General features: G+C 38.6%; 2 protein-coding genes across 4 annotated transcripts in view; both read left to right on the top strand.

Annotated features, from left to right (window-relative positions):
• LOC118412140 (DNA helicase MCM8-like) overlaps positions 1–6313 on the top strand; it is a gene marked incomplete in the record, with an annotated part of 13171 nt that extends 6858 nt beyond the window's left edge. The window contains 17 exon segments of the mRNA XM_035814806.1: positions 268–336; positions 443–520; positions 731–803; positions 1097–1161; positions 1706–1749; positions 1947–2033; positions 2263–2326; positions 2657–2712; positions 2844–2880; positions 3113–3178; positions 3731–3781; positions 4025–4090; positions 4321–4413; positions 4727–4803; positions 5102–5186; positions 5489–5578; positions 5847–6313. Of these exon segments, the coding sequence (XP_035670699.1) occupies positions 268–336; positions 443–520; positions 731–803; positions 1097–1161; positions 1706–1749; positions 1947–2033; positions 2263–2326; positions 2657–2712; positions 2844–2880; positions 3113–3178; positions 3731–3781; positions 4025–4090; positions 4321–4413; positions 4727–4803; positions 5102–5186; positions 5489–5578; positions 5847–5960 (1215 nt within the window).
• A 1104-nt stretch (positions 6314–7417) lies between these two features.
• LOC118412491 (RAC-gamma serine/threonine-protein kinase-like) lies at positions 7418–21017 on the top strand. 3 transcript variants are annotated; one of them, XM_035815388.1, is made up of 15 exons: positions 7420–7760; positions 8307–8426; positions 10810–10935; positions 11277–11388; positions 12123–12282; positions 12554–12685; positions 12896–12961; positions 13274–13342; positions 15595–15717; positions 16039–16167; positions 16422–16636; positions 17001–17094; positions 17477–17582; positions 18097–18211; positions 18594–21017. In XM_035815388.1, the coding sequence occupies exons 2-14, from the start codon at positions 8363–8365 to the stop codon at positions 18180–18182; spliced, it is 1482 nt and encodes a 493-aa protein (XP_035671281.1). In that variant the 5' UTR covers positions 7420–7760; positions 8307–8362; the 3' UTR covers positions 18183–18211; positions 18594–21017. The 3 variants fall into 3 exon arrangements, with proteins under 3 accessions (XP_035671289.1, XP_035671281.1, XP_035671274.1); XM_035815381.1 differs by having other exon boundaries at positions 7420–7769; XM_035815396.1 differs by lacking the exon at positions 18097–18211 and having other exon boundaries at positions 7418–7769.
• Positions 21018–21055: the final 38 nt, after the last annotated feature.

Here is a 21055-nt window from a genome sequence, read left to right as displayed (position 1 = left end):
AGGCAAGTGAGAAACATGTATTATGTAGTACCTTTTGGTAGCTGCACATTTATTGTCATTAATTGTGTAGTCATACAAACAGCTTTAAATTTTGTCAATAGTTACAATACAAGTCCCAAGTCACGAGCTACTCAAATCACCACGGATTCCCAGAGCATATAAGGAATAAAAGAGATATCATGGTAATATGAAATTTTAACCATTTAGTTTAAACGTTTGTGAAGATTGTTGTAAAATCCCTCTGTTGGTTGTCTGTTTCTTCCGTAGAATCGTATTCCTGTGAGAGGAGACCCCCATGTCCTAGTGGTGGGTGATCCTGGACTGGGCAAAAGCCAGGTTTGTCTTCTACTGTTCTCAGGCAATTTGTCCAATCTGTTTGTGACATTGTCTGTGTATTTTCATTGTAACTAATTCACCAATTGCCTCTTAATTTTATGGGTAGATGCTGCAAGCTGTTTCCAACGTTGCTCCCCGTGGTGTCTACGTGTGTGGGAACACAACTACTGCCTCTGGACTCACTGTAGGTCTTAACTTTACCTACATACCACAACATCTTATGTAACTGCTTAAGTATCATCCTTGGCTTTATTTGAGAAATCAGCTAATAATATTTCATTCACATAAACTCATCATTACAGTACGTTGTATGTAGTATCAATCTTGCTTCTGACTATGTTAATCAGTCTACATGTGCAGAGTACTTTTATACATTATGTTGATTGTTTGACAGGTGACCCTAAGCAGAGACAGTGCATCAGGAGACTTTGCACTGGAGGCAGGAGCTCTGGTCCTCGCTGACCAGGGTAAAGTAAACCAGTTGTATAATCTTTTACCATTATGGTAAAACTAATAGATGCAAGTGCCCTCCTCTACATAAAAATCAACTGGCCAAGCATTAGTTTGTCATCTACTATGGTGACCACCTGTCCACTAGACTGTATCTATCCCCTGAGTGATCTTCTTGGGCAGACTGTAATTCACAAGGAAGGCTGCTGGTAAACCTGCAAGTATTTCTTGTGTTTTGTATAGCAAACATTTCATTGAGTCATGCCAATGGTATTGATGCTCATTTCATTTGAAACATTTTCTGTTCCAGGCTGTTGCTGTATTGATGAATTTGACAAAATGACCAACCAGCATCAGGCTCTCCTAGAGGCAATGGTAAGCAACTTGTTTCCTTTTGTATGAGAACACTTGACATGCTTATCCTCTACCAGCCCAGCCTATATTGAAGTTGTTATCATAGTATCATTGTTATCTAATATATCGACATACCCAACCTGCTGTAACAATGCAGATCAACAATTGATCTCCTTTGTTACACATTTAGTCCCTTTCAGAATAAGATTACTAATCATAGGTAAGCCAAAAGGAAATATGAAGTAGAGTAAACTACCGGTACTTATTACCTCAAGACAGAGCTTTACAATAGAAAATGACCTATAGCAAGGAAAGGCCTTTTCCTTTTTTCAACCTCCTTGCCTATACACATTGTTTAATTTTTTTATTAAGAATGACTTATCTAATTGCCATTGACTTATCTAAGTACAAAAGTTATGATGTTGCTCTGACCAAAGAGGTTATAACCACCTTGCTCTTGTAACCATTCTGTTTTAAGTGCAAGAATAGAAATAGAGTCACTGTCATTTTGCTCTTCATAGAAGCTGATTTTAGATGATTGTCATTGCTGTTTGTATGTTTCCAGGAGCAGCAAAGCATCAGCCTGGCCAAGGCAGGCATAGTCTGCAGGTGTGTGCCTAGTCTGGATTTTCTCATGTCTCAAGATAATTCAATTGTATTAGATAGCATTCAATAAAGGACAGTAAAATGTCATCCTTCAAATTCTAGAAAATATGAAGAAATGTGTGAAGTGTTGGTAAAAGTTGACTATATAGGTACAGTCAATTTTCATGAATTTTGTTAACATGAGTCTTCCCTCTGTCCAGCCTCCCTGCACGAACATCCATCATCGCAGCAGCCAACCCAGTTGGTGGGCACTACAACAAGGCTAAGACTGTGGCAGAGAACCTCAAGTAGGTCTCCTAGGATAACATTTAGGTGTATTCCTAAAGTACTGTCAACCTTCGACTTCCTTTAGTAGCTGTTATAATTCTGTTGCAAATGGGACAGAGCAAAATTAGTAGTACTTTTGTCTTAAGGGTTTTGTTCATACTTAACCCCTCTGGAGGATGTCTGTAACTCCTGTTAGAAATACAAAATGTACAAGGTAACCTACATTTGAGAATTCTGTTTTTGTTCCAGGATGGGTAGTGCCCTGCTGTCTCGGTTTGACCTGGTGTTTATTTTGCTGGACAATCCTGATGAGGTAATCACCAGCCAGTTCATCATGTTGTTTACCTGTATGGAAACTTGCTAGTTAGACCTATGGCTCAAGGTATTTGGCAAAGATGATTTGCTAATATCAGTAACCTTAGAAATGATTAATTAACACTGCAATTATAATGTACTAATAAATATACACTTTATTTCAGTTTGGAGTAATTAGTATCAATCTCCACATTTCTTACCAAAGTGTAGTGTATTCTAAATGATTTGTTTCATACATTTTTTTTCAAACTTTTGTCATTAAAGGTGGTGTGTTTCCACTGTAAAACTTTGGTGGGAAATTTCTATATAAATTTTATTCTCTAACCAGGATCTGGACAGCATGTTGTCTGAGCATGTCATGGCGCTGAGGGCTGGCAGGTGCCGGTGAGTAACTTAGCTGACGTTTGTTGGAAAACAACATTGTCTTTCCCTTCCCATGCACTGTTGGGAATCTACATTATGGCAATTTGCATTTTGAATGCAGTGTATCCATACTTTTTTTGCTTTCCTTGCAGAGAAACCTCTGCTGTCAGAGTGAGAAGAGACCCCCAGGTAAGCTCAAGATTTTATATACTGTAAAATGATGGCCCAGGTAAAGTTCTCTGAGACTGTGTCCCCCTATCATATACATTTAGGTGGAATCCTCCAAATTACATTTCATGTACACCACATAATATTATGTGCTTTATAGAATAGAATTCTGTCTTCTTTAAACTATTATACTGAATTTATAGCCTGTAATAGTTGAATCAAATAAATTGTACTGACATACCATAATTTACAGACCCCTGATAGCGATGAGGCCAGAAGACAGTGGGAATTAGAAAAGCCGTTATCTGAACGGCTAAAGGTACAGTTCTTTTATTTATCTATTTATTTATTCACATATATTTTGCGAGTATGAGGCGGAAAGCACAAATTGCTTATATTAAGCCTTCTACTCAAGAAACATACGCATAAAACAAGAATAGTAAACGACATTACATACATAAGTACAAAATGGATAACAGAAAAATAAATTTAAACAAGACAAGTTGGTGATGAATCAATTAGGAGAACCTGCCTGTACAATGGATATAGGTAATGACAAGATCAAAAATGTTACAGTTCTGTTGATGTGAGAGAGTACAGTTCTTTGCAGAATTTCATAACAACTGCAATACTCTGTATACTTATGTTATACGTATGTGGCAGTAGCTTGTAGCAGACAGTGTCTTCACAAATAAGAACTTTTCATGGGATAGGGCTTGATAGTATAATGAATATAAGTAAATGTTCTCCCTCAATGGCTTCCTCTATGAGTCTTTTCTGGACTGTTGAGGACTTGTTCCGAATCATTCAATGATGTAAAAAGCACTTTGGTGTTGTACATGTTGTATTCAGGCAGTCTTTATCTTTCCAGATCAGCAGAGGTGAACAATTTGACCCCATCCCACACCCCCTTCTAAGAAAGGTATACTCTAAACCAAACCATTCTTGTAGTTGATTTAGTGAATTATCATTTTTATCCTATTAAAACAAACAGTTTGATCAGAGATGCATGACTTTTTTGGCATTTAAGGTTCACAGATTTCCTTCCTTGTCTCTTGCCTCTACTCTAAAATCCTGGATGTCTATGACTCGGAGAAAATTAATGATATGAAGGTTGATACAATGGTCTCACGATCAAATTTGTCATGTTATGTTCACATTTCAGTATGTGGCCTATGCAAGGAAGTATGTCCATCCAAAACTGTCACCAGAAGCCAAGCAGGTGCTTCAGGTCAGTCAAATATATTAACCTACTGTCTGCAATCTGTGTTAACAAAAACACAAGTTAAGACAGGATAGTGTCATTCAACAACTGTTGAAATGTTATATCCATTTACAGGTTAGCTACACCCTCCTCTTTTCAGTGGTACAAGATATCTAGATATAATGTTACTAGCAGTAAAGTAGTAAATTTCCTTATTACAGTCATATGTAGCTTAACTGTCATCAACACATTTGCAGACCTTCTACCTTGAGCTTAGGAAGGATCAGCGGGGCCCAGACAGCATCCCCATCACCACCAGGCAGCTGGAGTCCCTCATCAGACTGACAGAGGTCTCTTACCTGCTCTTTGATGATTGTGACTTTAAGAAAAATAAGAAAAAAGAATCATCATGTGCACTGTTATGTTGGAAATAACATCATCACTCATTTGTACAACAAGTTATGTATGCTTATTTCAGTTTCTGGTTCAATAATCAAACACATAAAAGGTCTGCATCCTTTAAGATGTATTCTACAAATAGCATGCAACTTGTCTTTTTGCATGTCAAACTGTAAACATCTTATGCTATCCAGTAAAGATTGTCACAGGTTTTGTTTTTTAGTTGAAGATTGTTTGTTATAATATCAAATTGGTTCCATGTAGGCCCGTAGCCGTCTGGAGCTGAGGGAGACAGCTACCAGTCAGGATGCACAGGATGTGGTGGAAATCATGAAAGACAGGTCAGAGATTTTGATGGAGAGAGTTGGGAATGAATGACTTATGCAGGTTTCATCTGACCTACTGGTCTTAAACAGACTCTGATCTGCTCTAAGGGGATGAGAAGAATGCTTTGTAATACATTGTATATAACACCCTTACCAAAGAAAAGTTGAAATAAAGCATGCACAGTGTACTGTGAAACAAAATTGATAAGCCTATAATGATGTATGGCATACAAAAAGTAAACCAAAATAATGTTACTACCAACAAAAATGCATGACATGGCTTAATTCAATCCAAACCACCTTTTTTCTTCAGCATGTTTGACACCTACTCAGATGAATTTGGACAACTGGATTTCCTGAGATCACAGAATGGGTCAGGCATGAGCAGCAGGAGCAAGGTTAGGTCAAAGCATATATACTTGTTAACTGGCTATATTTTATATATACATGTACATGTATTCCAATTAATTTACTTATGACAAGTTACTTTATGCCTTGTAGCTATTGTTGTTGAACTTGTATTAATGTCGGATGAATGTTTTTGCTCACACAATATGAAGTTTTATCAGGGAAATTTGATAAAACCTCCCTCCAGTTGGTTTTATCATTATAAAGACTTTACAATTACAGCCATACTTGACTTCACTTATTTTGAAGTACTTCAAATCTGTCGTAATTTGTTGTTTTAATGTTTTTGTAGCCAAAGAGGTTTGTCGCTGCCCTGAACAGAGTGGCAGAACGGACGTACAACAACATCTTCACTGTGCAACAGATGAGGGAAATTGCTCAGGTTTGTATAGGAGCTCGTGATTTGACAAAGTTTAAGTGATTAAGATGTTGGAATGTGACCAAAAGTTTAACTATATTTATCTTTCTCATTCAAGTTGTCCTATGATCTAGCCCATAAATACTAGTAGTTAAATGAAACATATTGAGCACATCACAGTTTAATAAAACAGTACATTACAAGCTAGGTGTGAACACATGGGTGAGGTACTAAGCATATATCACCAGAAATGAGTCCATGCATGTACAGGTACATTTTTTTTCTTCTGCAGAATTGTGATGTAAAGGTTCCAGACTTTGAGGGATTCATTGCCTCCCTTAACAACCAGGGATTCCTGCTGAAGAAGGGTTCTAGGGTGTACCAGCTGCAGACAGCTGGGCTCTGAGGGAGGCATCCGCGCCAACTTCAGTCAGGTACCCTGGAGACAGCCACAGGACTTGGACTGGATTAAGATCAATTTGATGACTCAGAATCTCTGTCACCATGACATATTGGTCATGACTGGAAAATAAATGTTTCGTTTTAATTGAAAGTTTCACCCTCCCTGGTTCTACAGATACCTTGTACTGAACTCCCGTATCTGCCCTGTTTCTATCTCCAGATGTTCTCCGTTATGTTGTACATTCATCAAGTAAATATATATCAGTATCAATGGTAGGGCATTTTCTGTTGTGTATTTATTGTACATTATAACTATTACATGTAGAATGAGAATAAAACTTCAACCTTTGAAAACAATTTCCGTAAGGAGTATTTTTATCAGTTTGTGTTGATGTGTTCACCCTAGTGACTAGTCCACTGAGTTTTTTGTGTGCATGTGAGGTCTTGTAAAATTAGCTGTTGTGGGGTTACCATTACATTTTCATGTCAGGTAACCTAAATGAATGACAAGTTTTGTTTCTTATAATATTGTGCCATTGACATGCAATTGACGGGAACCAGTACTTTCACATATACAAGATTCTGTATTGGGCACGTCATTAATATCTGGTAGTCGGACAGTTATGAAAAAAGTTGGGAATTGAATATTATTGGTGTCACAAGGAAATAAATATACAGGTGGGGGGCAATACCAGGAGAAGACATGTTTTCTGATATCAAAGGTGACTTTTTTTCAAATGCATTTTATTTGCAAATCATGAATACATATACAGGAATAATGTGCAGACATGCAATATGAAAAACAAAAAGCTACATACTAACCATTAGATGAAACTGAATATAAAGAGAAACAAAAGCCCACTCTAAAGATAACGTACTCACTTACAGTACTGAAGGATTTGACATGTTGATAAACTAAACCGCACTCCTCTTTCCCCAGAGGTTTCTCCGGCTGGCAGCATGGAAGATATACCGGTAGAAAAATAACCTTGCAGTGATACATATTGTCTCCCCAAGGACTTTTCGGGAGTGGAATTTTATGCAAAGAGGACATATTGATTAAGAAACGAGAATTTGTGTTTTTGTAATATCATTAAAGCATCACTCAAAAGTCTGTCTGCACACAAACCAGCCTCACAGTGACACTGCAAAAACAGGATTTTCTGGAAGATTTGCACCTGGTCATGTTTTTGTGTGTGCCACATTGGCTATTATATATAAAGTACATAGTGTTTTTAGTTATGAATAGAAACATCCTTCTTGTAAGTTGTAGTGCTACGGCTAGCAATCCACCTACTGGGTCCAAGATGACATAATTGATGAAAGGTACTAGTATTGAGATATTTAAATTTTGGCGCCAACGGGGCAGACGTCTGGGTCACTCATCCGGGCCACTAGTGACCCAGACGGAAAGTGGCCCGTCATGCCTAGCGGCTACTTGTCGACAGGTACACCGCAGACATGGCAATATTCATTATAATGTCGTTGAATAACCCCATACACCCACCCCTTTCCATTTTGAATACCAAATCATATTCATAATTATATTAATAGCTTCTGTCATGCTGAATTTTCAGGCAACTCTGAGTCGTGGTCTCTGATTTTCTCATAAACTTTATACTAAAGCGTTTTGATGCCATCGGCGATTCGACTAATTACCCTCATGACGTCATCACGCCTGAAACTGAAAACAAGGAAAATACGGAACATTACCCTCTCTATTTTATGCGTTTCTTTCTCCCCATAATTGTGCGTAACCACGGACATTGCAGTTGCACAAGGAAGGAGTGCCTTTTTTCTGCTGGTGAGGAAGGTAATGTCTTTAAAATGTTTTTCAAATTGGACATGGAAGAGTGTGCATGTCGATGGAGAACTTCATGTTTTTCTGTCATGTCACATCCTGTAACGTTACATACTAACAAAGCTCTAGTTTGTGGTGCCAAAAATCGGGATCTACAGAAGTGAAACCCATATTGTGTGTACGACTATTAGTTTGGGAGCTGCTGGGTAATGAACATAGATTTTAACTTTGATCACTTCTCTGGACAACTGGCCACACCAAATTATTCAGCAAATGTTCAAGTTGCATCGTGGCCAGACAGCCGTGTATGCCCAGGTCTGGTGCAGACAGACGTGTACTTTCCATGAATCGCCCAAGCTTACAACATTCGTCTACAACATATAGATGTTCTCTATGTGTCGTCAACAATTTTATTAGTGACTTTATGTGGTTCTCTTTGTGAACGTATCAATTTTCTTTCCTGTAGTCTCTTCGTGAAAATATTTTCTCTACCTAGGGTGGGTTAGTGCATAATTTGTCCTCATTTAGGTTACTTCCTTAACTGTCCAGGTAAAGCAGAAGACTGTTTGGACCGTCTTGTATGAGAGCCGGTGGTGCAGACGACCATGAGCGACACTCCAGTGCAGGTGGTCCCGGTCATCGTCAGGGAGGGCTGGCTCCACAAGAGAGGTGAGGCATGTGGGACAGCTTACAACACACATACCAAGAATTCCCTTGGCGTGTGAGAGGGCTGTTTTGTTGGGCCACATGGCAGCAGGAAGGCATTACTGCACTCTTAATGGTTGTTTCAAGTACAGCGGATCAAGTGGAGTACATGAACGTGTTATGGCTTTTTATGTTATGATCAATTACTGTAAATGCATTAAAGTTCGCGGGGATTTAATTTCGCGGTTGCGGGAAAATGGACTTTTCGCGGTGGATTTAATTTCGCGGTAGCGCCATGCACTGTAATCTCTTACTGTTATGGAAAAATGTTCGCGGTGGTTTTAAATTCGCGGGGAAGCGGCCGCCGCGAAAACCGCGAACATTAATCCACCGCGAAAGTTTCTGCATTTACAGTAGGCTTTAAATATACCTGTCTATGGACCCACCAAGTACATTCTGTGTGTGTTTGGTACCTATGTTTAATAATTTGGATAAAACTAACTGAAAGTGAACCATAATGCTAAACAGTTCTTGCTGTTTACACTGCTGCCATTAAAAGGAAAGATACATGAATACTTGCTATAGTCTTATTACTCTATATATGTAGTATAGAATGATATAATTATAAGGTTCAAGAAGACAACATGGAAATTTATAGGTTCCATAGTCTAGAGTTCCCTTTGAGTTTGATTTCATCCCTGTCAGTTGATGCACATTTGTTACACCTCTTTGTAAACAAATTTGAAGACACTGCTATTTTCTGTGTGATTGCATTTTCATCCAGGAACTTATTACTCCATATGTCATCTGCCTTGTCATCTGCCTTGTACTCAGGTCAGACACTATAGGTCCAGCATGTGCAAGCAGAACTGTTGTTGAGACAAAGCACACCGTATTTGTCTAGCTGTTCCTTATTGATACCACACCCAGCATTTTGACAAACACATTGCATACTAGTAACATTTGATGACCCTGGAGCTATCAGTAGCACTGCTAGCAGCTTCCTGTTTAATAATTTATGTCATATGTTTTGATGATGTACTAGACTTTGTTACATTGTCTCTTATTGATATACACATAGGTATATGTTATATTTGTAATATTTGCCTGTATTTGCAAGATGCTTCCAGTGGTGTTATAACATCTTTCCTCATAATTGAGGTTAAGTTGCACAAATTGACAAATTGCCTCAATTTGTCTCAGGCTACTTTCTTTGGACTTGTGATGCAGTCATAGTCAGATATGTGTATCGCATGCCTGTGTGGTATGTGAAGACTGAATGGTCCACTTGCCGAGTCACTTAAGTAAAGTGGGCTGTTTGCACAGTTCTAGTAAGTCAGACTAGTGAGTCCATTCAGATGACCTCCATCTGGACACACAGCGTGGCACTCAACCTATATGTAGTACTAGTATTCAAATTCCTTGTTTTGTATACCCTATAGAATTCTATGTCATTTCTACTGACTATGGCAATGTAACAGTAACAGGAATGCCAGAGAGAAAAACAATATCTCCATGACATGAATTATGTAACTAAAAATGAAATGAAGCTTGATACAACAACCAACAACAAGACATGGCTTGAGTCTGACTCTTAAACTCAAAAGGGTATCGTTAAAAAAATACTTTAAGATATACTGGTATCTTGCTTAAAGAACAAAACAGGATGGCCACTCTTTTCTGTTTTTAGGGAATATAGGAGACATTTTTATTACAACGTGTAAAGATGTCCTGAACTTGAAGTATCTGAAGTGTGTGCTGTTGATTGAATGGCAATGGCAAGGTGTGGTCTGACAAAGAGCTTTGAAGTACTGCTGAAATGCTGGATAGAATACAAAAGAGGATTTGATGGAGCCTTTATTAGAGGCTACCACTTCAAAGCTTCCATACAAAGCACCTGTTTTACAAATCCTTTGTTCTCTGTATATACCGGTAATGCACAAAGGTATATCTATAGTATACATATCTTCAGATTCTAGGTTTCCTTGTATTGATTTCATCATAAAAGAGGTTTTGAAAAGAGTCAAAATATAACACTGATATTTTTTGTGCCAACTCCACTGCTAATATTGTAATGCTACAATTGCCAATACCATAAACGTCATACAGCTTGAGAGAGAGATTGAAAAGTGATATGCATATAAAGATTGACAGGAGGATGCTTGTTCAGTATATCATTTGAAGTATTGTATCTTGTGTTTTTGTTACATCAGCTAATGAATATTAATTTTACAAGTCTGGATATGGAGACTGTCCAACTCTGTAGCTGTAGCAGGAACATCACTCATCTACACAGTCAGACATGTGCAGTTAACAATGTAATGATTGATAGACATGGGCTGGTCACTTGGATATGGCCATGACTTACAGCATTAAATGCTGTTGTATATACTTGTCATTGTTCCAGGTGAATACATCAAAACATGGAGACCACGTTACTTCCTGCTGAAGACAGATGGATCCTTTATTGGTTACAAGGAGAAGCCACACCCATCCAACATGAATGATCCCCTGAACAACTTCACTGTAGCAAGTAGGTAGACTCAGCATACCCTTAGGCTATCGTTTTATTTTGTCAGCTATAGTTGATGGAAGCTGATAAGAATGTCCCTAGTACATTTGTATTTTCAACGAGTTAGAAATTGAAGCACTAAAGTACATCTCTGAACATTGTCAAAATTTAAGCTGCTGATACCTTTTCAGTGCAGTTAGGATTAGGTATTAAAGTACATGTGTATGCCTGTTGATATGAAAAAAAGATAATTTTTATTTCCTTTGCATCATTTCTGATTTTGGATTTAATCTGGCATAGACTCTAACAGAAACTTGTTCCTAAGGTATGACAATTTTGTATGACTACTCTTGTGTATGCAGAATGTCAGATCATGAAGACAGAGAAACCCCGCCCCAACACGTTCATCATCAGATGTCTACAGTGGACCACCATTATTGAGAGAACCTTCCATGTGGACACACCTGATGAGAGGTAAGTTTTCTTTTTGGCATTGTTGCCCTCAAACTGAACACATACTTGATTGCATAGTTGAAAGGATGCTTGATACATGTGTATGTATTTGCCGAATGATTTGTGTAGCTTTGTCTAGCTATTTTAGTGTTTTGGTAACAAAAAGCTAACTTTAGTATTTCTGTCCTTAGAAGTTTATGACAATATGAAGAAGTCTTACAGGTTAAAAGTGAAAGGGCATATCAGTCAATATTTCTTAGAACTATTTGTATCACATGGGTGCAAAATGATAAAGATAATATCCAAATAGTGTGACTGGTATGTATGTATAATTATACTTCCTGATTGTCGCTCAAGAGTGGTTAGGAATTTTGCCCTCTGGGTATTTCCTTCTGTCCTCATGTTTTGAATCATAACATGTGCTGGAAATGATGTTTGTTGCCTTTTTCTTGCCCAAGGCAGTGGTAGCTACATTGTATACTGAATTATGCCATGCATTTGCAATTTTTTGCATGCTTAGGCAACAGGAAATAGTATATATACTATTACATAATGTTAAATCCTATGTTACATAACTTGTTGTGTTAGTCATTAGGTGTCAGCTTAATGGCTAGGCAGGAACACAGGGTAAACTTGTATGCCATCAACGATGTTGGCTGTATAATGTGTTCTTATACTCGTTATCATTTTCTGGAGACTTGCATGGCTTTTCATAGTATGTTTACATCTTTTACTCTAAACAACTCTATTATCAGGGAGGACTGGATCAGTGACATCCAGTCAGTGGCAGACAAGCTGCAGGAACAGGAGGACATGAAGAGTAAAGAGTCCCAGGAAGGCATGCTGACCAATTCTTACACCTCTTCAGACAGCAGACCTTCCAGCTCAGGGGGCAGCACCGCATCACATAAAGTGGTAAATTGGCATATGTTCCTACAACATTGTCAAGTGATAGAAGTCAGCCTAGACTTGATAAAAATGTAAGCAAGATGCAAAGGCAAACATAATTTTTTGTCTACATTTCGGTATTACAAGTATGAATACTTGATTTGAAGATTTTCATAGTGTGGTGTGATTGAACAAACATAATGATGGTTAATTCTGTGGGCATATATATTGACCATGGTGTAAGATGATGCAAAGATGTAAGCAAAAAGTCTGAATTTCTCTTCTCTTTCTCTAATAGACTTTAGAAGACTTTGATTTCCTGAAGGTCCTAGGAAAGGGAACATTTGGGAAGGTGATTCTGGTGAGAGAAAAGTCAAATGGCGGTCTGTATGCAATCAAGATTCTGAAGAAGGAAGTAATTGTAGCAAAGGTGAGTTAATGTAGGATGTTAGTGAAAGTTAGCTTTTAGTGGAAAAAGTGAATGTACAGAGTAGGAAATGAGTCCTACAACATTATACTTTTAAAGCTAAACATCAGTTTAATTTCTTAATAGTTTCTATTGGTTGTGTATAACTTGCTGTTCTATGAGTACTGTAGTGAGAGCTGCAATAATGATGATGTCACTGTGTCTTTTCTTCAGGATGAAGTAGCACACACATTAACAGAGAATAGGGTCCTCCAAACAACAAGGCACCCTTTCCTCACTGTGAGTCAACTTGTTTAAAAGAATCAGACTTGTATCAGATATACTAGTTATGGATAATGCATGTTGTAAGTCCTATATTGTCACACCATGGGCATGGGATAAGAAAAATAGTGCTTGTTAAATAGTGATGATTTGCAATAGGCAATGAATGGATCTTTTATCTGCTTTCTTTATCATAAAATGGTGATATTAGTTTGTAATTAAATCCCATTGTTTGTAGATTGTAAGCAAGAGGTGTTCCCTTGTTGTGGGATTAACATTCCAGCTTCTGTGATGTTATCTTGCTGACTTTTCTCATCTTTCTGTTTGCAGGCCTTGAAGTACTCATTCCAAACGAAAGACAGGTTATGTTTTGTGATGGAGTATGTAAACGGGGGTGAGGTAAGCATCTGAATGTAATGTATCAGGTCTGAGATGATGTAGATGATTTCTTTTTTTTTAAGTTGGAGAGCAAAATTTGAAGTATTGCCTATGCTTGTTCCTTATCATGTGCAACTATGGTAAGCCATCCATTTTATATGCCTTGTAAAGTGCAATATCTGTCACATACTTTGTACCACAAGCAAGTTTAGTTGGCTTGTATAATCCTCAAAAAAATTGCAACTTTGCTAGTGGTAAGACCTTAAGCAACTCTGGGTGTGCATACTAATTCACACATTACATAATGATTAGAGGTTATGCTTTGATACAAGACCTTGTTCCGTGGGTACCTTATGCAGTAGTTCCACTGAATGTCGCTAGGCGGTGCACAGAAACAAAGTAAAAACACGTAAAGCACCATGGGACCCTGTGTGATGTCATCCCTCAATCGTTGCCATTTTGACGAAGTGTGGGTAAAGGCTTACCCTGTGCTGTCAATATGGGAGGGTAAGATCAACAGTTAACAATTGTAACAAGGGTTGAAAGTATGTCCGAACAAGGTCTCGTATGCCCGAACTAGGTCTCAATATCGCCACCACTGGGCGCAAGACTTTCGTAAACACGCAAGGAGACGAAGTGAGGCCAAAGGGGAGACATTGAAACTCCCAGAGACTTCCTAGCCAAGAAAATCTCGGAAACTTTCAGTCTTGGTGCCAGATTGTAATTGAAATTGTAAAGTAAGCGTCTTTTAGATCTAAGGTAGCCATGTAATCCCTTTCCTGCCAAAGCTTCTTTACAATATTCTTGAACTTGCAGCGATGCTTGACTACATGTTCGTTTAGAAACTTTACGTTTATGACTGGATGCATTACTCCTGATGCCTTTGGTACTAGACAAATAGTTGACACGTATTGGCCTACACACGGTTCTACTTGCAACACCGCACCTTTCTCTACCATACTCCCTCGTACTTCCTCGTCTACTAGTTTGGCCCTGTCGGCCTGCCTTATTTGAGTCACTGGCTGGACAAACTGAAAAGGAGTGGACTCCCACTCTATGCGATAACCTTGAATGGTCTGCAGGACCCACTTGTCGCTCGTTATTCTTTCCCAATTTCGAACAAAAAGAGATGTCTTCCCCGCATGGCGGAGTGGAGAAAAAAGAAGAGTCTGCGCTCGAGGGAGAGCTGGAGAAACCTGAGCTTTGCTTACTGACTTTTGGGATTCTTTGTCCCTCAAGGGCAGACAGTTTCTCCACAAGGGCATCATTAAACAAATGTGGAGAGCTACTAGTAAGTAAATCTGAGATTATCATACCTTTTACCTCTGATTTCATATCCTTGCCACAGAACTCTCTTCGTGCCTGGGTTAGCACATAGGAACCTGTGCCTTGAAGGAATTAGGCGTTTTCTATCGTCTGGTGTAACAATTCCACCAAAGGATGAATTTCCCAAAGCATTCTCTCATTACAGTCCCGCAGGGTCTTATCACTAGTAGCTGTCCCTGACTTAAGCAGTATTGTCTAACTGTGGAGCTTTAAGTATAAACTCCAAGTTTGGAGTGGTAAGAAAAGCCTCCTTCCTCTCCTTATACTCCTCAAATGACAGCTTATTAGTGCATGCATCAACCATAAACTTTTTGACATGCTCAGGAACCTCATTCTTATCCACGTCAAAGGGATTGTCATATTCCAGTTGTTCCAGTTGTCAACTTTCCTCAAACGGCCAATGTCTTCAGGGACTAGCTGAGGCATTGGTGAGGTTTTTTCAACCTGCCCATTCGGTTGACGTGGCGACTTGCTCCGCCGAGCACTGTCATCCCCTTCCTCTGAAGACCCATCGCCTTTCTGGCTGTTCTTGGTCAATTCTTCCCGGTGTATGATGTACTGAAAGGGCCTCTAGCTCATACTCTGACGCATTGGGGAAAATTTAGCCCGCAGCTCTGCCGATAGTGCCACATATTTCTTCGGACGTACGTCCGGTGGCGAGCCGCCACGCTTCCGACTTGAGTTGTCACCCTTGACGATTGAGGGATGACGTCACGTAAAGTCCTATGGTGCTTTGTGTGTTTTTCACTTTGTATATGTGTACCGCCTAGCAACATGCAGTAGAAGTGCTGCATAAGGGACTCCCCGAACAAGTTCAAGTTAATGAGGTATAATCCTTCTAAGTTTGCATTATATACATTTTTGTCTTATAGAAATACCCATGTGGGTAATTAAACAGAATTGGATGTACTAGTACTGCTGTTTTACGTGATCCTGGTTTCTTCCAGCTGTTTTTCCATTTATCTCGGGAGCGGGTGTTCTCTGAGGACAGAACAAGATTTTATGGGGCAGAAATTGTGTCAGCCTTAGACTACTTACACAAGGCCAACATTATCTACAGAGACCTGAAGGTGAGGATTGGGACAAGTTTCAACAGATTTTTCAAAGGTCTTGTTTCTGGACTTGATAACCATTTAGTACTGAACATCCACATGCAATTACGGTATTGAGCATCTACATGCAATGTCAATACTGAACATCTATGTGCAATGTTGGTACTGAACATTTACATGCAGAATAAATAGATAAGTCTACATTTTACATCAAGTAGGAAAGACATAGGAGAGGTATCCAACTCACATATTGATTTGAAACCGTCATCCTACGTTAAACATTTCTCATGTTATCGTTGATGTGTGTTCTAAACCTTTTTCTTCTTCTTGTTGTCCTAGCTGGAAAACCTGATGCTGGATAAGGATGGTCACATCAAGATCACAGACTTTGGGCTGTGTAAAGAGGACATGAGATTTGATTCCACTACAAAGACTTTCTGTGGCACACCAGAATACCTGGCACCAGAGGTTTGTGTATGCTTTAAGAACAGACTGTTTGTTGAGAAGTAGAGCCATAAGACAGCAAAGAAGCACATGACAAAGAAGTTTCTAGGTATTGTCTCAGTATGCTGGTACCATTTAGTTGCAAGTTTTGTTTCTGAAGGATAATCACAAAGAAGGGATTTTGTACCTGGTTTGATGAGGAGCCCTAGTGCTTGACTGTATGAGTGTATCTCTCTTGACAAATGGTCATATTGAATAGATAGTTTTTACCATTGCAGGTCCTTGAGGACAATGACTATGGTCGTCCTGTGGACTGGTGGGGCCTTGGTGTGGTCATGTATGAGATGATGTGTGGTCGGCTGCCATTCTACAATAAGGACCATGAGGTGTTGTTTGAACTGATCCTGATGGAGGAGGCGAGGTTTCCTAGAAATATCACTGAGAATGCCAAGTCCCTGCTGTCAGGTCTGCTCATCAAGGACCCCAAGCAGAGGTAACTTGAAGCATTTAGTAGTTTGAAAGCATTAGGTAGTTTGAAAGCATTAGATACAATGTATTATTGGTCAAAAAGTTTTATAATGCTGACTATTCTCAGTTGACCTTATGACAAAAGGATAACTGCAGATAGAGAGCCATGCCATGGTGGTACAGGCTGGTCTCACCTGTCAGTGTCTTAGGGTTGTACTTGTATCTCTGTACTGGGAACAGGCTCTACAAGATTTAGCACTGAATCATGCATTGGCAACAAAATACTTCAAGATAGCTTGTGCAATAATGACATTTAACTTTTTTAAGCTGAAAAAGTGCTGTTTTTTTATAGATGAGCAGTGCAAATGAGGATTTTTCTTTTGCTGTAGACTTGGTGGAGGCATCAGGGATGCTGATGACGTGAAGGAACATCCTTTCTTTGCTACTGCAGACATCAACTGGCAGGATGTGTATGAGAGGAGGGTTGGTTGTCTTTTTTTCTTGTTATAGTGTTCATCCTGCATATAGTGGAGTTCTTCCTGCCCAGTTATTTCCTGTATTGAAGGAGTGTAGGAAGTGACACTGCTGTGCTAGCCTAGTATAACTTAACAACTAGACTCATGATCAAGGATACCACACAGCTATCACCTGTACAGTTAGTTTCATTATAACTAGTTCCACACTAGTGTAACTTTAAGAACTCCACACAAGGCGACCATTTTGGCCAGGGGGGGGAATACTATTTTTTTTAAATTATACATTGTCAAAAATCAATGTGCTCAATGATGTCATCCATAAATATACTTGTTGTGGCCTAAGACACAAAGTTTTGTATGATTATAACATTGTATATTTTTTCCCTCAGTTGACACCACCATTCAAGCCTCAGGTGTCATCAGACACAGATACTCGCTACTTTGATAAGGAATTCACTGGGGAATCTGTGGAGCTTACACCACCTACCGAATCTTGTAAGTATACCTTCAGTAAACAGGAGTGGTGTTGCCTTGCTTTCAATCATACATTGATCTCATAACACACTCTAGGCATCCAATTTTACTAAAGAAAGGATGTCAGAAAGCTTTCCCCTCTAGACAAGTCATGTCCCACTAGTATACACAATATAATCTTAAACTACCAGTTCATCTTATATATCATATGACATAAATTGGCTATGAGGGCAAATACAAGAAATATATAATATATAATAGGTGTTGTATATGAAGTAGATTATGCTACCTGAAGATATTGATATTTGTTTTGTATATTTGTGGTTGATGGTTTGTGAAAGTACCTTCAGATAGGGTTGTTATGCATAGATGGAGAAAATGGATAGTTAAGTTATTTATCAATTTGTTTCATGATTTCGATTTTCACATTTTGATTTTCAGCCTATTTTTCATTCTCTCTGTGACAAAATGTTTTGAGTCATCATTAGCTTGTCACTTGCAAGTTGCAACATGTATATTCTTACGTCTACTGCAGGTCCACTAGACACCATAGATGAGGAGAAGCCACACTTTGAACAGTTCTCATACTCTTCCTCTGGCAGTCATTTTAGGGGTACCTGATAGAAGTGTTCTCGCCCCCCTCCCCCAATGTGAGCAAATTGATCAACAGACAAGTCAAAAGTAGTGAAGTTAGAGACAATATGGAATTATGCCAAATTTCTTATGCAGGGCTCTGAAGTTTGGGATGTAAGGTACATGTATCCCAAAGACAAGCTGCAATCATTAGAAATATTGAACCAAAGGCTTTATAGTCACACTATCTCTAAGATCACTACTTCAGTTGTAATTGAGCATTGCTTTAATTTTTTTTAGTTATTATTGTTTTAATTCTTTCATCTAATTTATATTAGTTTGGTTTTGCTTTAAGTTGATTTTGTCCCCTTAATTGATGCTTAGTGGCCATGGCCCCCCAGCCAGAAGGGCATTATTCATCTGACCTACAGTCTGACGCATCAGTGTTTTCTCTTGCAGCTCCTTTGGACACCATAGATGAGGAGAAGCCACACTTTGAGAAGTTCTCCTACTCTTCCTCTGGTAGCCAGTTCAGGTGCACCTGATGCTCCCCCATCAACCTCCATCGCCTAGGCTATCCAAAAGGCTTACTTGCAAATATATATATACATTTATATAAAGTATATATATATGAAGATATATATATATGATAGCAATTATAGCTGATGAGACGAGCAAAGTTATAGGACAAATACATGTGATACAGCTTGGTGCAGGTGGCCATAGCCGTGGAGAAAACAGTAAGAAATAGACTTGGCAGAAGCTGTAAATGTAATATTGACTGAAGGCTGTATAAACTGTGCCTACTTACATTCATTACAGCCTAGCCCACAGGTTGTGGGGCTTTCAGAATGTAGTGCCATAAAGGAGACTAATATACAAACCTTCCGTCAACACATGGCAATAAAATTTTGTGCATACTTTTTGACAAGTCACCTGAATTAGATGTAGGCATCTTGTTAGGTGTAGAGAAATTATGTGTCACTATTTGATTGAATAATGTAATGTTAAGGCTGGTGACTTTCCTCAAATTCCTGCAGTCCAGGACAATGTATCTACAGATTGGTGTATTTTGCTTCATACACAATATTGTATGTGGGACATGCACTTGTTACAATTGGTAATGACATGAATTAGTATACAGCTTCAAGAATTGTATAAAAAGTTTGGGTACTTTCTTATTTTCATTTTGTTTCCAAAACCAAATGCATCACAAGATTTGATTTCTTTGCAGATTTCATGTCCAATGCAGTTTGTCCTTGGCAAATCAATGGTACATAGTTAAACATTAGAATTTCCTCTATGAAGTGGGAGACTATCCATTCCTTGCAGAGGCAATCACTTGTCAAGATCGCCAAGAATACCACATACGATACAGGCTGCTGCAGGAAATATGGGCATAAATCTGTCACATACGGTTTCATTTTGCAATGGCTGATTGTTGTGCCAACTTTTCAGTGTCAATATTGTGTATGCACCGCTGTCAGCACTTGTCAAATGAGGCATCTCTTACTTGGAACTTCAGCCAACAGCCACCATAAGGTTACAGAAATAAGTCCCTGCATTGCAGTTATCAACTTGTGTGAAGTGACCTTTTTGCAAGTAACAAAGTACTGTTGCCTGTTGTGGATGCAACCAAAGCTATTACATATTGAAATCTTATTTTGGGACAGTTAGAAGAGGATGCTGTGGCATCTTAAGAAAGTCAGTACTGGACCACAATTTGTCTGTTGATAACTTGTCAATACAATGTACTGGTAGTAGGAATATTTGTTAACAAGACCATATCCCTACTTTGTTAGGAAAGTTAATCCACCAAAATACTGTATCTCAAGTTATTTTTAAAAAAATGAAGAACATTGGTTTTCCACTGTGGTAAAGTCAAGAAGATGTTTAGCCCATCTGAAACATGCCATGTTGCTCAGCTACCTTGTAGAACATGCCACTTAAGAATTCAATCAAAGAGAAAATTTGAAACAGGGTGGATTATTTATAAGGAGGTGATTATGCTGTGCAAGCAAAAAATATAGTAGCTCTCCCCATGCTGTAGGTTATAACAGATTTTATGCAGCAGAGACAGGTGAAGTGCATGCCAAAGGAACTACAGACTACTACACTTTATTCTGTATTCATTGACCTGACCTTTAAAATGTGCATTGTATGTTTTGTTCCTTGGGCATGTTGGGATGCCATTCACAAATGTAACTTGTACTTTACAATGGCACAATATTGCTGGAGAGCATTTTAAATGATATGTATCGTACATCTTAATGTTGCAGCAATACTTATGAATGGGCTTGCCTTTATCTTTGAGTAGTTCCTCTACAAAGGAGAACTTGAGGAAGTTTGAATGGAAAACAGCAACATAAAATAGATTGGCAAACAATGGAATATATGAAAGTATGTTGTAACTCAGCTTTCTGAATGGTTTGAGGCAAGCAAGCATTTTCAGGTAAACATATTACCATGTCCATAATGTGTTTTCTTCCAAATTGTTCTATATAACCATACACTTATGTGAGGTAAAATCCAGTGTACAGTGCTTCAAAGATATGAATGTAATGTGTTAACAAGGGTATTTTAACCATTGCTGCATTGTGGGCTAATTGTAATACCTTGTTCTAATTAGACCTGGCACTGGAAGGGTTAATGGCTACTGTCAACACTGATGCAAAAGAAGTTTCACAAATGTGATCCAGTTAATCTCTCCATGTGCTTCATAATCTGTGTCAATGTATGTACTAGGGAAAAAACACAGTGTGTAGGCTTTCTATTCTCCTGCCATAGAGATTATTTTTGACACACTTCTGTTATGTCTTTCTTTTTATTGTCTGAACATTAAAACAGCATTATGGCACTAAGATTGCACTATGTTTTTAAATGTCAAGGAAGCCTGTGTGGCACGTACATGTGAAAGTATT

Source organism: Branchiostoma floridae, chromosome 1 (genome assembly GCF_000003815.2).
Source record: "Branchiostoma floridae strain S238N-H82 chromosome 1, Bfl_VNyyK, whole genome shotgun sequence".
NCBI lineage: Eukaryota > Metazoa > Chordata > Leptocardii > Amphioxiformes > Branchiostomatidae > Branchiostoma > Branchiostoma floridae.
This window is presented reverse-complemented; position numbering and strand designations above follow the sequence as displayed.

What these genes read in the sequence shown, in the direction of transcription:
- LOC118412491 (XM_035815396.1), top strand. Translation starts at nt 8,363, where the DNA reads ATGAGCGACACTCCAGTGCAGGTGGTCCCGGTCATCGTCAGGGAGGGC. An exon ending in GGGCTGGCTCCACAAGAGAG is followed by an intron (nt 8,427 to 10,809) that starts GTGAGGCATGTG and finishes TCATTGTTCCAG; the next exon opens with GTGAATACATCAAAACATGG. An exon ending in AGGAAGTAATTGTAGCAAAG is followed by an intron (nt 12,686 to 12,895) that starts GTGAGTTAATGT and finishes TCTTTTCTTCAG; the next exon opens with GATGAAGTAGCACACACATT.